We start from the raw sequence: 17,618 nt of genomic DNA, 5'->3' as shown, positions 1-17,618 counted from the left end.
CCTTGTGTGTGTGAAGCACACTTGGCAATAAAACTAATTCTGATTCTGATTCTGAAATACAGTATTTTCATTTCATGGCACCCTTTAAAGGTTTTGCAAAGCACCATTGATGCTAAAAAAAAACCTTAAGAGAGTTGACACCACTGTAAGTTTTTTTTCTCCTTTTGTGTATTTGTCTAAATGTGTAACACACATCTAAGGATATATAATATGTGTCAGCCGTATGTGTCTGATATATGTAAGTAGACATGTGTTTACTTGTGTTGTCAGTGCGGGAGGAGTCCTGAACTGGGTGCTTCTTCCATATAAAGCATTTCAGGAGCTTGAAGCCCTTGTTAATAGAGTCGTCCTCATTCATAGCGCTCTGCATTGGCACTGCTGTTACTGCTGCGCTTCTGGACGTCCTGATCCTTTGCACAGCTGCAGAGAGGTGAGAGAAGAAAGAGAGAGAGAGACATTACTGTAAAGCTGATAAAGGCAGATTTGTGGAAAAAGCTGAACGCTGTGCAGGATTGTGCATGCATATGAAGTCTGCATTTACAATTTGATGCATGCAGTGAAATAAAGTATTTGATAACAGGTTATAAAAAACAGGGATTTGTCAATGGTTTTCAAATTTGGGAGTACACTTTAGAAAATGTAATGACAAATAGTAATGAAAGAACAAATAATTTTATGTTGCTTGAACTTATTTTACTGGTAACTAATTTTAATATTGATACAAAATTGAACTGAATATTTTGAATCAGTTTGATTGATGTAAGTTGAGATGACTAGAAAAGGTTATTTGATTCAACTAAAAAAATTAAGACTGTAAGATTTTTTTTTTTTACAGTGTACAGTTGAAGATATAAATGATAAATTGCATTTTTGTAGGTATTAAATAGGATTTATTTTGAAATGTTGAATTAATGAATTCAAAATGGGCATGAGTTTTATGAAATTTTATGCATGCAGTGAAAATAATATATATGAAAAACTGTGTTTAAAACATTATATATTGACTAAATTAATGATTAAATTATTAAAATAGCCATTTGTTAGATTTAAGCAGGACTGGTTTTTTAAAGAATAAAGTCAACAGACTTGTACTGAAACCACAAACCAAATTAGTTTACTTAAATATCAATAAAACTTTTTATTTGACTTAACTAATTATTTGAAATAAAATAAAAATATGTTTATTTTTGTTCCCCTTGAAACAAATAGCATTAACCTCAATTCTTAACAACTATCTGCACCTAATAAAGACTACAAATATATAATGTAAAAAAATAAATAAATGACTTAAAAAAATTCACAGATTTAAATTATTTTTATCAATTTCATTATTTAATTTATTTAATCTAAAAACTTGTTCAACTACATTACAATACCACTGATAATATAACACTGGTCCAGTGTTTTTACATTTTTTTTTCTTTCTAGAAATAACACAAAAGGTCAAAAATGCAGTGTATCGTACAGCATCCTGCTTCTATTAGTAAGTTAAAAAGGAAGGAAGAGCTCATAATCGCAGACGCCTCATATGACCTCATTAGATTCCGCATTTATTCTCCTGGCGCGGCTGGTCTTGCACATGTGTTTTGTTTGCACTGAGTATCGAAGCACAAGCAGCGCAGGAGCTTTACAGCAGCGGGAATGCATGTAGTGAGTGCTTGGAAGCTCAAAAGGAATGTGTTAATTGTTCATCAATGAGTGATGAGAACAAACAAACCCATGGATACTGTCATACTGGAGTTTTCAAAACAAATAAAGCAATTTTCAGTCTTTTTGAAATGAATAAAGTTTTAATTATAATATTTTACATTTAAATGAAAGATTCAACTAAATGGGTAATATAGCCAGTTTTTAAATTGCATATTTCCCTTTATTTTGAACTCGACAGTTTTAGAATATATAAAAAATGTAAAACATCAAAGATTGATTTTGTTTTAATATCAAATCATTATTGGGAGCCAGAATTTTTTAATGTTACTAAGAATTTATTGTGGGATTTTTTTTTTATTATGATTGGCCCAGATTTTATTTTAATTTTCGTTTTACATTTAAGATCATTTTTAGTAATTGTGATTGTTTTTTTTTATTAGAATTACATTTTTTTTACAATTTTTTAAATTGCTTTTTTGTTATTTTAATTTTTAGCATTTTAATTTTTTAATTTTTTAGCATTTTATTTTAATTTTTTTTTTTTTTTTTTTTTTTGATTGATTCACATTTTTATTTTTCATTTTCAGTTTTCATTTTTAGTCTAATCCTTTTTTTAGTAAATGTCATTTTATTGTTTTTATTAGTAGGGATCTTTTGCTATTTTTAATTGCTTTTTGTTTTTGTATTTAAGTTTTTAGCCAAACTAAATAAAACATTCTAAATATTTTTTCAATATTGGAAAAAATAAGCATCTAAAAACATCAATTCAATCAATTCTCCAATTCGTTGGAGAAGTGTGAGTGCTCTGAATCTGGCTCAGCTGCAGTTCAGTTGGCCGGCCCTAGCCCGGTTGGAAGAGGTGTGCCAGAGTGCGGTTCACTTGGGCTTTGGCGCGGTACGCTTGTAGTGTGAGTGCAAAGTGTCCCTGAGCCTGAAACTGAAGACGCAATGTCACTTTTAGGGAACTGTTTCATATGGATTTATTAATTATTCTTGCTGTTCAATGAATGCGAACTGTTGTAGTTTATTAAAGACACAAAACCCTCACTGCACGACAGCTGCACCTTCAGCAAACCTCCTAATACCTGCAGCACGAGGACTTTTATGTGGTGGATCTGTTCGGCAACATATTTGACTGCATGCCACTGCATCCCAAACGACTAAAAATAATACAAAACAATATAACTAAAGCAATCTACACTGTGCTCAGTGAGAGCGCTTCTCTTCCTGTTAAACTGAACAGTCACTTCATTGATGATGTAAGCGTGCTCAGGTAGGTAAGAAATGCAATGTGAGTGCAGGCCCAGGGGGAGAGTGAATGGGGGACAATCACATTTTGGCATGGTTTAAGGCAACTCTACCTATTGTGAGTACGCACTAAGAACTTTCAAGTGGCCTCAAAAGTCTTGCATTTCCAAATGTTAACTGATGCATTATTAACACCAAAGTTGTATTTGCTTATACAATGTATTGTAATCTTATAGTATGTAGTTACAGTCCATGATAGATGACACAACAGCGATTATGTCAGGTATTGTTACCATAATACTAAAAATTTTTTTTCAATTTTTACTTTGAGATTTAATAATATTATTAGCCTTTTTAGCAGGACACAATTTGTGTTGAAAGTCAAAGTGTGGTGAATATACTGTAATTCTCTCTCTCTCTCTGTGTGTGTGTGTGTGTGTGTCGATCAGTCAGAACAGGCGGTGTGATGATTGAGCTGGGCTCAGTGGAGGATGGCAGCAGTCTGATAGACGAGCTGATGGAATTGACGTCTCAGAGTTTATGTAAGCTCGAGATTCCAGAGCATTTCAACATCATTAAAGAGATTGGCCGTGGCAAGTATGGCCGTGTGCTGCTGGTCACCCACAGATGCAAAGGTACAGTATATTCAATAGATTACTGAAAGAACTTTACACGCATATCTGCAAGATTTCACAAATTTGGTCAAAATCCTGTTTAGCAAATAAAGAATGGCGTCCATTGACTCCATTCCAAAGTCATTGGTAAAAATATAACTGAAATCTCAATCTCTATGAGTAACAACAACAATAGCGATATTACTAATACAAAAATATTACATAACAATTTTATTATTGTTGTTGTTGCTGGTTTGCTGTACTAATAAGTGTAATTATGTTTCTTTTTAATTATTCATTCATTCATTCCCCTTTGACTTAGTGTCTAATTTATCAGGGGTCACCACAACGGATTGAACCGCCAACTACTCTGGCATGTTTTACAGTGCGCAGCGGATGGCCTTTTAGCCACAACCCAGCACTTTACTGTCATTCAAAATATACTGGTGTACAGAGAAAGAAATTTTGTTGCAATGGCTCAGCATGAAAAAAAAAACACTAAACAATAGATGAAAAATAACAATGTGCAAAGCACACATTATTATTACTGAATGAGCAATTGACTGAAATACCCCCATAAAAGAATTTCAATTACAAATGAATGAGATGAAAATAAAAGACATGCCTCAATGCCTTCAAGAGTTTCCCGCCAGAGAAAATGACATCACTTGGAGCAAGTCATATTCTATCAGTGCTTTCAAGATTGTTACGCCATATTATAATCAATGTTAACTAGAATGTGACTGAAATTTTTACTGAAATGACAAATAATATAGAAAATATATCGGAGAGGCAACAAATCAGCTTTCTTAGCCATTGAACTGAACATGCCGAGCTCATGTAAATACTGTAGTACATAAACATGAGTATTATTCTCTAGAACGGCTTGTGTGTGTGTATGATGTTCTGCCAAACATATCTGCTGTACTGAACACTTTGACCAGAGCAGAATGAGATAATGCTCTTTAAATGAAACACTAGCCCCTCTTTTACACTCCCACAGATCGCAATCCCAAGATATCATCCCAACAGCTGTGGAAAAACTTTCTATTAACAACTTAAAGACTGTATAGAGCCTGCATCATTCTTCTCATACAGTGAGGGGAAATAAGTATTGAACATGTCAGCATTTCTCTCAGAAAACATATTTTTAAAGGTGCTGACTTGAAATTTGCACGGGATGTTGGTAACAACCAAAGCAACCCATATATGCAAAGAAAACAAATCAAATTCGTTCACAAAACGACACAGGGAAAAAGTGTTGAACACATGAAAAAAGGGAGGTGTAGAAAGGCCAGACAGCAAATGAAATCTCTCAGTAGTTCTTCAGCAACTCTTTGCCCATCATTGCATATTAACATTAGATCCTTCAGTAAAACATCTACATCAGGATGATGAATATGAAACCAGGGTGGACATTATAGCAAGAAAAAAAAATCCACAACACAGCCAAGGAAACTCTTAAATGGTTTCAGAGAAAGAAAATAAAGCTGTAGAATGGCCCAACCAATCACCTGACTTAAAGCTAAAGATCAGATATGATAGATGAGACCCACAGAACCATCAAGATTTTTACACTCTGTTTAAGTCTGTGAAAACAATGCATGTGACTTCAAAAACTTGATGCTTTCAATACTTATTTCCCCCACTGTACTGTATCTAGAGCAGCTTTAGACGGATAAAGTCTTGTTTGTTGTTTCTTGTTTGTTTTTGTTTTTTTTGTTTTTTTAACAAGGCACTCCAATGGCTCTGAAAGTGCTCCCGAAGGCCTCCACCAAACTGCAGGGATTTCTCAGAGAATATTGCATCTCTCTGCATCTGTCCTGTCATCCCTGCATTGTAGGATTGTTTGGCATTGCCTTCCAGTCCAACGAGCACTACGGATTCGCCCAGGAGCTCGTCACAGGACGGGATCTGTTTGCCATCATTCAGCCACGGGTAGGTGATCATTCATTAATTTTCTTTTGGTTAGTCTCTATTTTAGAGGTCGACACAGCGGAATGGACCGCCAACTATTCTGGCATATGTTTATGCAGCTGATGCCCTTCCAGCTGCAACATGGTACTGGGAAACACCCATACACACTCATTCACTATGACCAATTTAGCTTTTTCAATTCAACTATACCACGTCTTTGGACTGTGGGGGGAAAACGGAGCACCTGGAGGAAACCCACGCGGACACGGAAAGAACATGCAAACTCCACACAGAAATGCCAACTGACCAAGCCAGGACTCGAACCAGCAACCTTCTTGCTGTGAGGCAACAGCACTACCTGCGGCACCACTGCGACACCACAAACAAAAATAAGATTATTTTGCTTGTTTTAAGGAAAAACTCACTTGATTTTGAACACGTCAGCATTTTTCTCAGAAAACATATTTCTAAAGGCGCTGTTGACTTGAAATATTCACTGGATGTTGGTAACAACCAAAATAAATTCATATTTGCAAAGAAAACAAATCTAATTAGTTCACAAATTAAGTTATGGAATAAAATGAATAGACACAGGGGAAAAGTATTTAACACATGAAGAAAGGGAGGTGTAGAAAGGCATGGAAATCCCAGACAGCAGTTGAAATCTCTTTTTTTTTTAGCAACTCTTTGCCCTTCGTCAGTGTATATTAGCTTCAGTCCAACATCTACATTAACAGGATGATGATGATGAAACCAAAGTGGACATTTCAGTAAGACAATGATCAAAACACAGTCAAGGAAACTGAAATGCTTTCAGAGAAAGAAAATCAAGCTGTAAAATGGCCCAGCCAATCACCTGGCTCGCATCCAATAGCAAATACAAAATAAAGATTAGATTTGAAAGACGAGACCCACAAAACCATCAAGATTTTTACACTCTGTTGAAGTCTTTGAAAAACTCACACCTGAGCAAAGAACATGACTTCATTCTCCACATGAGAAGAGTCTTTAAGCTGCCATCACCAAAAAAGCCTTAAATATAAAGAATTATTTAGTCAATATCAATTAATGTCTACAATGCAAAAAAGCTGTTCTTTCTTAGACTTTAGTCTTGTTTCTGGTGAAAATATCTAAAAATCCTTAAGACAGGAAGCATTTTCTAGACAAGTCAAATATATTGTTTTGTTTTCAAAAATAATACATGAAAAAATAGTTAGTTTTTCCTTAAACCAAGTAAAATAGTTTTGTTTTAAACCGAAAACAAGATTATTTTTGCTTGTTTTATGGAAAAACTCACTTGATTTTGACTTAATATTTTTTGCTTGTCTAGAAAATGCTTTTGATTTTTAAAATGTTTAATAAATTTATTATTAAAAGTGACTTTCTCAAAGTACTTTAAATGCAAAGTCAAGACAACATACATAAAAGATACTACACTGGTAAAAAAACAAAAAAAAACAATAAAAGATTAAATCAAAAGCAACCCTAAACAAAAAGGTTTAAAGTGAAGATTTAAAAACAGCAAGAGACTGGACTAGAAACAAGAAAAAAAAAAAAAAACTCAATTTATTCATTCATTTTGCTTTGGCTTAGTCACTGATTTATCGGGGGTCACCACAGTGGAATGAACCGCCAACTATCCCAGCATATGTTTTACGCAGTGGATGCCCTTCCAGCCGCAACCCAGTACTGGAAAACACCCATACACATACACACTCATATACTACGACCAATTCAGTTAATCCAATTCACCTATAGTACATGTCTTTGTCATGTGGGGAAAATGAAGCACCCATAAGAAATACACGTGAACACAGGGAGAACATTCAAACTCCACACAGAAATGCCCAGCCAGGACTCGAAGCAGCAACCTTCTTGCTGTGACAGTGCTAACCACTGAGCCACCATTCCGCCAAAACTCTCCTTTTTTAGTTTATTAATATTTGTGCATCATTTACAATCAATCAGTTTGTCAAAAAATACAAAAGTACGGAACTTTATTTATGTGTGTGTGTATATACTGTATAACACAAATCACAATGGGAAAAACATAAAATAATAAAGTCATTATACTAAATTATGCACTATTTTAAATGATTGCAAAATGTCTTGTTGACGGATCTGTAACAATCTATTGGTTTGAATGAAAGTGGCAAGTATAAAAAAATTCAAATAACAATTACTTAGCATTTTCAATTAATTCTTAAAATGTTGTTGATTGATCCTTGCTCTAAATATTCTAAAAATGTGTAGAATACACTGTAAAACCCAACAGTCAACTTTAACTAATTAAATGAGTGTAGTGAAAGTTAATTCTACTCATTTGAAAAGAGTTTTGAACTCAGTGTTGAATGTAATGAGTTAATTAAATACCTCATTGCTTCAACTTAAATGAAGTAAGTTCGCAATAGTTTAGTTTTTTTAACTCAAATGGTTTGCTGAAATCGGTTTCCTCAAACAGTTTGAGTTGCCTTAACTTATTAGGTTTTACAATACTCAGTTGGTTTGAGTTCTCTTCATTTATTGGGGTTTACTGTGCTCAAACTGCTTCATTTACTCAAAAGGGTTAAGTTCACAGTACTCATTAGGATTAGATTTTGAACTTAAATGGTTTGCTGCAATCGGTTTCCTCATATGGTTTGTGTTACCTGAACCTTTTAGGTTTTACATTGTAGCTATTATAACCATGGAACTGTTGTTGCACTGAATGACATTATTGTCTTATGTTATTCACAGTAAAAACATATAAGTAATTGATAGAAACTGTACATTTTGACATTTGCTTTGACACTTGTTACACACACACAAACCTTCAGTTCACATACCCTTAAGTCTGTCATGCTCTATGTCTGTCATTGCCAGGCCGCTTCCAAATCAGTGTCCGACACTTGAGAAGGTTACAACTTTATCATCCCCAGACACTGTAGAGACTCTATAGATGCGGTAAATTTTATCCCAAGGGCCCGGGATGTCTGAATGCCTATAGAATGATGTTTGACAGATGCTGATAAAATGTGTTGAGGACATGAGAAGCACATTTGTTTATCTTTGTTTAGGGATAGCAAGAAAACAAAACAATAAATAAATAAATAAATACACAGCCTCTGTGACCCCCCAGAACTGAAGAATTTTCAAGAAAATATGAAGTTATTAAAAAAACTTTTACTAATCATTTTAGTAAATATTTTAATAAAAAGTACCATTTAAAGTATTGTACATAGAACTGAGAATAATCATGATTCAACAACGAAGAAAATGACATTGTTGAATCAGAACCATAACTCATTGTGAAAACGTACCCTTATAGATTTCTTTAGAGCGCGAATTATGTTGCTATGTATGCCTGCATTTCATCTTTAAAATTAACACTATGGGATGGAATGAAGCCGCCGATGGCTTTGTTTTTTCTGGTGCTTACCAGCTGATCTCTTACCTCCATGTGGGCGGCTTTTCCGTTGTTACCAGCTTTTCCAGTAGCTCATCACACATGTCAGTGAACTTGAGATGCAGACAGGAGTTGACCGCAATGATGGGGTCCGAGTCTAATGAAAAACGATTCCAGAAAGTAAGTAAAACAAAAGGCAAAAATAAAAATAAACAAGTAAATAACAGTGTGAAAATGTGGTAAAAATCAGACGAAGGCTTTTCTTTTTCTAGATTGGTTGGGTTTAGGGAAGGCAGTAATCAGGTCAATCGGTGCTTTTGAATACACTATCGGTTGGGTTTAGGATACGGGGTGATCGGGTCAATCTGTGCTTTGGAAAACACTATCGGTTGGGTTTAGGGAAGGGGGGGGGGTGTTGGTTGGTCGTCAGTCAGTCAGTCAACAGGGGCCTCTGGTGGCTTTATATGAGAACAGTAGGCAGGAATGGCACGCGGAAGAGAAATTTGAGATCTGAAAAAGCACACACAGCGGCCTCTGGTAGATTCGCGAAAACAAAAAATGACAACAAAAAAAAAAAACGTACCTCCTGGGACGTGTTTCACACTGTCCAGAAATGTATACAGGGATTATGTATCAATAATGAGCCTGGGCTGTGAATATTTGTTATTAATCATTCTTATTATTAAAGAAAAAAAAGTTTCCAAAACTAGATTCACTCAAAAACAAACATTTGCTGTTAAATTTACACTTAACACAAGATTTAGGTGATTTTGTCCTATAAAAGAACACAGTCAATAGCTACTGCTTCTTTGAGAGTAAAAAAAATGTATATACAGGTAAACCTAAACTAATACTTGTGACTCTTAATGATATACAGTGGTCCCTTGTTAATCGCGGTAGTTATGTTCTAAAAATAACCCACAATAGGTGAAGTCTGTGAAGCAATTCGCTTTATTTTTTTTACAACTATAACAATTAATTGTTTTAAGGCTGTAAAACCCCTCACTACACACTTTATACACTTTTCTCAGACAGGCATTGACATTGTCACTCTTGTTTAAAAACTTAAAGTTCAAACCCTCATAGAAAAATAAGTTCAGTAAGCAAAATGAAACCAAAGATTAAACCATCTGATCTTCTTTTATTTAATCTGTAATGGCACCCGACAGCCGTGTAACTTCTACCTTCCTTTAGCATATCCAGAAGTTCAATGACAGCTAGCGTTTCTGCAGAGCAGTTAGGCTAAGTGTTATTGCAGAGCAACACAAACAGCATGCAGAAGTATGTATGTATGTGTATATATATATATATATATATATATATATATATATATATATATATATATATATATATATATATATATATATATATATATATATATATATATTGCTTAAGGGGGCAATATATAATAATATTAATAATAAAATAATATTTTTGCTGAAATAAAAATAAATAAAAATAAAAAATATTATAGGAAATACTGTGAAAAATTCTTTGCTCTAATAAATATAATTTAGGGAAAATAAAAAAACTTATAAATAAAATTAAAATTCACAGGAGAGCTAATAATTGTGACTTTAACTGTATATATCAAACTGTCCCTTTAATTTTTTTTTATTGATTTTATCTCCATAGTACAGTACAGTATGTGACTAATAAAGTCGCAGGCTTTCACTTCTGTGTACTACAGGCACGTTCACACGCTAACCATGCTCGCATGCTTTAAACTGCAGAAAGTGCAGGACGTGTGTTTGACATATTTCGGTAATGTTCACATGTCCTCTTAGGAAATCTTGGCGGGTGCAATGTGAGTAAAAGAGCAGAGCAGCTGTTTTTCTCTGTCAGCACACGAGTCTCTGTTACTTCAGCATATCCTGTGAAACCTTAAGCCCGATGCACTGAAGCCCAGAAAGATTTAAACCGGTAATAACGCAGCATGGGCTCGTAAACTCCTGCAACCTTATATTTTAATTTATTATGCAATGATGTTGCCTTGACACAGCTTTGTGTTCATGCACATAAGCAAAGTGTCAGGATTTTTTATTTATTTTTTGAGACTATTATTATATTACCCAGAATAAATTACTCAGCATATAGGCAATTTCAGTTCATAAAAGCTCAGTGTTATAAATCTTAGTGTTATAAATCTTATAAATCTTTATTGTATACTGTATTGTAAACCACACACACAGCTCAGGGATAGCAAAATTAAACACTTTTTTGTGACTAAAATATACCAGTTTAGTTTAGTTACAGAAATGTAAAAACAAAAAAACAGATTTGATTTATTTCCATTTTTAAGTTTACTAATAATACACTAGTTATTAGCATTATTTTGTAGTTTCATATTAATGTCATCTCATTTCATCTCAGCACAAATTATATTCCTTTGAATATCGGCCACTTTGGATTAAAAATGTTTTGTGTTTGGTAATAAAACGCTATAAAACATGTATTTTATTTAATTAATTAATTAAATAATTTTTATTTCATTTATTCATTCATTGTGCTTTACATCTTTTTAAAGTCTGCATAAACCAGAAGTTGCTGAGACTTATTTCAGCATGCTGATGTAGTTCCAACAGAAACAGAACATTGAGTAGGGGGCGGGGCTTTCTTTTGCGCATCATTCTCTCATAGCAAACAAACATTCATTCATTTTCTTTTCGGCTTAGTCTTTGATTTATCAGAGTTTGCCCCATTGGAATGAACCGGCAACTATTCCAGCATATGTTTTGTGTAGTGGATGCCCTTTTAGCCACAACCCAGTACTGGAAAACACCCATACATTCTCATTCACACACACTCATACACTACGGCCATAGTTCATCCAATTCACTTATACTACATGTCTTTGGACTGTTGGGGAAACTATAGCACCCAGAGGAAACCCACGCCAACTCTGGGAAACCATGCAAATTCCACACAGAAATGGCAACTGGCCCAGCCGAGACTCAAATCAGCAATCTTTTTTGTTGTGAGGTAACAGTGCTGACCACTAAGTCATTGTGCCGCCCCAAATATACATTAAGAAAGGATATTAATATGCAGTTGCTATGGGAGGCCTCTGGTTGATATCAACAGAAAAGGACCGCCACTCCAAACAGGAAAGCAAATGGTCAGACTTTCATTAAACATTACCAAAACATTGTGTTGGAATATCTATCTCTATTCCATGCGTGTTCAAGAGAAAAGGTCAGGAGAGGTTTTTCTTCAATGTCAAAAATATTAGTAATTTATTGGATACAAATGAATAATTTGATGACAGAGCTCTGGGTTACATTACCCAAATGCAATACAAGAATTACATTCAAGAGGTTCGCAACTAACATACATTTCCTGACTTCAGCATATATACACTACCGATCTTAACAGGTGGAGTTTTGGTGTAACGTCACTTGTCAGTCATTGTTCAGTCCTCCATTGGCCGCCCCTTCGGCATACTTCCTCTTTTTCTATGAATTCTCTGCCCAACAACAAAGTATACATCTTTCTGTGTTCTGTGTTCAGTTTTAACACCTCTATTCAGACAGGAAGTTTCTGCAGAGCTGAATTTAATTTTGGACCCGCATCTATCTACTTCTGCAAAAATGCTAATTAGTATGCACAGCACTCACCCACAACATTAGAAGTTCAGTTAATATATGACCCTTACATGACCAATACAAATAATTGTTTGATTAAAAGAAACAGAGACAAAAATAATAAAAAACTGATTGCTATTTTACCACAATTGACCTGCACAGATAATTAATCACTTTAAGAATAATAATGCGAGCTAGCAAAATAAACATTGTCAATTTTGATTTGAAGCGGACATTAAAGTCCACATGAATGGAAGCTTTTTTTTCATACTGTGACAAAATTCAAAAGAATATTAAATGAGAAAACAGTGTGTGTGGCTTGTTTTTTTACTGCAAGCTGATTGGATGTAGTAAATTAGGCAGTTAATTTAGAAAGATCGGGAAAGGGATTTTAGAAGAGCTATTACAACCTAACAGACACCTCCTCCTCCTCCTCACCATTTCTGTCTGTTGTTAAAACTGACAGTTGAAGGGGCATGGTTGTATGTACAAGTATGTTGGCCACGCCCAATACCTCAGACAGACGTAATCTGAGAACTTAACTAAAAACAGTAAGTGCAATTTACAGATTTCAATTAAAGATTGCATTGGAAAACTTTTTTTTTTTCTTATTAACATGCACAGATTAATTGTTCACCACAAAACTAGCAACAAAATCAATATGGTTAGCTCTGATTTCATTTGTACCTTAAAGGGGATTGTCTACAGTATATACTTTTAAGGTTTCGTTCTGTTTTTAAGATGCAAAGCAATGTGAGCTAATGCTTCACTTGTAGAAAATCACGTTATTTGTTCATATATTTTAGTTTGATTTTATACAGCTACTCAGCTAACATGAAAACGACTGTCATATTTTCTAGTTACTCTGAAAGGCCCACTGTCAAGAGGTGTCATAATGTAATAACACCCACAGTGTGCTGTAATTCGCAGATTGGCTCCACGTCACTACGTTATGCCCCTACAAGCATAAGCTTTTGCGTTTCAGTCAGAGAAGCTGTTAGCAGTGTTAGCTACCTGAATAAGACAGACAAATGAAGAGCACACAGCTGAACCTCACGGCTGGTCTCTAAAATAAAATCTAACAATTGTCTTTCACATATAATCGGATTATAAGTATGTGTAAGTAATATGAAATTATGAATATGAATATGTTCAGTATAGTATATAAGTTCACATATCTTTTGCGAGTTTGTTATTTGAGATGTAGAACGCAGGGAAATGGCCGCAAAGACAGATACTACATTTTGTGTGTTTGACAGATAAATATAACATTAAGTATAAAATAACATAATATATAATATAAATATATACATAAATATAAAATACAAAATAAAAATAATAATTAAATGTTTGATGGTTTGATGGATAAATTTGTAGCTAAATTGTTAACGGTGCTGAACAGCATTTCCCATTGTTTACATCCTTGCTAACATACCATTAACACTGGAAAATATGCATGTAATACATCAATTTTAACAAATACAAACACTTACAGGTTGTAGCTCATAATCCACAGCTTCTTCTATTATGGTTGGAAGAGTTTTTAGCAGAATTCAGCAGGAAGCTGTCCTTTGTCAAATGCTACCTATATCTTTTATTATGCATAATTAAAATTAAACTGTAAGCACTTCTGTCTTTGTGCCGTGTCCTTTGGAAGCCCAAATACAGAAACAGAATAAGCTCTGTGGAAAATCAGTATTTGGACGGCATTTCAGCTTTCTCTGCTATGACATTACATCGCCTCTGGCCACCGTCCTTTACTGCGCAGGGTGTGTGCATGTGGTGGGTGCACGTAACTGGAAGTCCTTGTGATCTCACTAGCATGGATGTATTTTTTTGTAGTTTCCTGTAAAAGCCAATGTCTCCCTTAGCATTGAACTTTAAGCGTATCACATTCAGAGATGTTGTTTATGTTCACACAGCTACATTACACATCAACTAAAGTTTCAAATATGATATATCGTAGTGGATCACTCCTTTAAGTACTTTCCAATTATTGAAAGAATGATGTGCACACTGCTCTTCTATGGTCTCTCTCCAGGTGGGCATCCCTGAATGTGCAGTGAAGCGCTGTGCCGTCCAGATCTCCTGTGCTCTGGAGTTCATCCACCAGCGAGGCCTGGTCCACCGCGATATCAAGCCAGAGAACGTCCTGCTGCTAGATAACCACTGCCGACGGGTCAAACTAGCTGATTTCGGCCTTACGCAGAGACAAGGAACTTTCATCCGCTTCATCTCTGGGACTCTTCCATACATGGCTCCAGAATTGTGTAAAATGGTGCTGGAGGATGGCCAAAAAGAGCCCAAAGTTCCTCCACTCCGTGTCGAACCCTCTCTAGACACCTGGGCCTTCGCTGTTCTTCTCTTCTGCATCCTCACCGGCTTCTTTCCATGGGAGCGCTGTAATGATAGCGACGATTTTTATGAGGAGTTTGCAGACTGGCGTCAATCGGTGAAGAAATCGCCAGTGCCGTCGCAGTGGAAAAGGTTTACACCAGTTTGTATGCAGATGTTTAAGAGAATGTTAACAATCGAGTCCAATAAAAGATGCTCGATAACAGAGGTTAAAGGTTATGTGGGAAAAGACTGGGTACGAGAGAAGGATGCCAACGGATGGGTGGGAGAAAATGGGGATATCTGTACTTCCACACCGAGTCCATGCAGGAGCAGCTATAGTGATGAATAGTGAGGTGTTATGGTTCATTTACACTGAGTGGTATGGCTCAGCACAGCACAGCGCAAACACATGTACAGTTCACAGCACACATTTACAGTCAAAGTCAAAATTATTAGCCCTCCTGTAAATTTCTTTTTCAAATATTTACTTAAAGGTGTTTAACAGAGCAAAGGAATTTTTCACAGTATTTACAATAATATTTTTTTCTTCTGGAGAAAGTTATTTGTTTTATTTCGGCTAGAATAAAAACGGTTTTGAATTTTTTTAAAACCATATTAAGGCCATATTTTTTCCCATTGTCTTTGTCACAATCCACCGTTATACAATGATTTGCCTAATTACCCTAACTTGCCTAAATAACCTAGTTAATCCTTAAATATATTCCTTTAGCTGATATTGTCCTAATAGTATGATATTGTATAAATCCTAATCCTTTAAATTTCACTTTAAGCTGAATACTAGTATCTTGAAAAATATCTAGTAAAATATTATGTACTGTCATCATGGCAAAAATAAAAGAAATTAGTTATTGGAAATGAGTTATTCAAATGACGTATTATGCATTGACAAAAATCTTCTTTCCGTTGAACAGAAATTGGGGAAAAATATACAGGGGGCTAATAATTCAGACTTCAACTGTATGTCAGAAGTATGAAAATAGAGAACCGTACCACTTTTTCGGGACCCTTTTCGTAAGGTACCTAGCACAGACCCAAACTGGTAGAGCTGGACTTGTTGCTGAATGCTTTTGGTTCACAGAAAATTGCCACTTGCATGTGCAAAATTTTAAATACACGTTTGAAACAAAACACTGCAATAATATATTATGATCAGAAGTGGGTAGTAACGAGTTACATTTACTTCGTTACATTTGCTTCAGTAAAATTATTCGGTAAGGAGTGCTTTTTGAGTAGGCTACATGTAAATATGTGTAATTTTACTCAAGTAAATTATTAGAGAAAAATCATTACTCTTACGTCGCTACATTTGGCGGTGTTCCTCCGTTACTGCCAAGTGATAATAAATATGATCCATATATCTTGTTTGCAAATATTGTGAGGCGCCGCTGAGGTTGTGTCGCAAGAGGTTACTATAGAGACGTGTCTGTTAGATTAATGACTAAAGTCTAGGGAGACGTGCAAGTTTATACTGTGGTCCCGCCATGGCGCAATCTGCTGTTCCGAGAAGGACGGTCATGCTGTCTGTGCAATGAATTCATCAGACCAGCTAACCCGGCCTCAAGTTCAGTCTATGTTTTTACTCCAAGATGTCAACAAGAATAGTTTCATAATGCGATGCACGCATCACGAACTGACATCGCCACATATACATGAATTCCACGTCAGACCTGAAAAAAAAGCATGTTGAGGTAAGTGGCAAAATTATCCATATTTTTAGACCTTATTAATAGTAACTATGGGATACGCCAGCCTGATCTTACGAGGGAACGTCAGTATTTCACGTTTTGTCTGTTTAGTGGCTAAATCATACGAATTCGTACAAGTTCAGTCATACGAAATTACGATTTTACGTACGATTTTAAAAAGGAGGCGTGACACTTAACCGAACCGCTAACCCCAACCATCATTGGGTGATGAGCAAATCATACTAAATTGTATGAATTAGATCGTATGAATTCATACGAATTAGCCACTAAATCAAAAAGTTACGAATTGCCGTGATATTGCATTGGATAGGGTAACTAAAGAAAGTGCTGTTTAATGGAATAACTGATTAGCCCTGCATACATTAGTCATTTAACCATTAAAATATAACATTTAAACATTTTTTTAAACATACAATTGCTTTAACAAAGATTTTATCAACACATTTCTATAGTTTTAATAACTCATTTCTAATAACTGATTTCTTTTATCTTTGCCATGATGACAGTACATACTATTTAACTAGATATTTTCCAAGATACTAGATATTTCGTCACCTTAGAATTATGAGGTTCTATCTGACATTTTTGTCAAAATTGAGTTATTGACATATTCTTATTAAATGACAACTTATTTACATTATGGGATTTATTTATTTATTTTTTTGCAAGTTTTTTGCAAGACATTTTATTTAAAAAACAAATGTTACACACATACTGTTTGGTATATGGAATGCAAAAATTTTGAAGCTCAATATCTCAAAATCATACAGAACACTTATAATTCTAAGGTGACGATTCTTTAAGTGGCATTTAAAGGCATAACCAGGTAATTCCACAAGTTTAAATTTGTTCTGTAGACAATTAAAAGAAATATTGCTTAAGGAGACTAATAATTTTGACCTTAAATTTGTTTTAAAAACAATAAAATCTGTTTTTATTTTAGCTGATATAAAACAAGTAAGACTTTCTTCAGAAGAAAAAATATAGAAAATACTATGAAAAAAAAAAAAATATATATATATATATATATATATATATATATATAATGAAAAGTAACTACAGTAGTAACTATTTATTTGAGTAATTTTTTCATCAGATACTTTTTAACTCTTACTCAAGTAACTTTTAAGATTGTTACTTTTACTTGGGTAAAAAT

At 34.6% G+C, this 17,618-nt stretch overlaps 1 protein-coding gene across 1 annotated transcript; it reads left to right on the top strand.

The window, feature by feature from the left end:
- The first annotated feature begins 334 nt into the window (after positions 1 to 334).
- Positions 335 to 15,884, top strand: si:dkey-8e10.3. Its single transcript, XM_001341714.7, has 4 exons — positions 335 to 430; positions 3,348 to 3,533; positions 5,248 to 5,450; positions 14,440 to 15,884. The coding sequence occupies exons 2-4, from the start codon at positions 3,365 to 3,367 to the stop codon at positions 15,082 to 15,084; spliced, it is 1,017 nt and encodes a 338-aa protein (XP_001341750.1). The 5' UTR covers positions 335 to 430; positions 3,348 to 3,364; the 3' UTR covers positions 15,085 to 15,884.
- The last annotated feature ends 1,734 nt before the right edge of the window (positions 15,885 to 17,618 follow it).

Source organism: Danio rerio, chromosome 8, assembly GCF_049306965.1.
Source record: "Danio rerio strain Tuebingen ecotype United States chromosome 8, GRCz12tu, whole genome shotgun sequence".
NCBI classification, from domain to species: Eukaryota; Metazoa; Chordata; class Actinopteri; order Cypriniformes; family Danionidae; genus Danio; species Danio rerio.
This window is presented reverse-complemented; position numbering and strand designations above follow the sequence as displayed.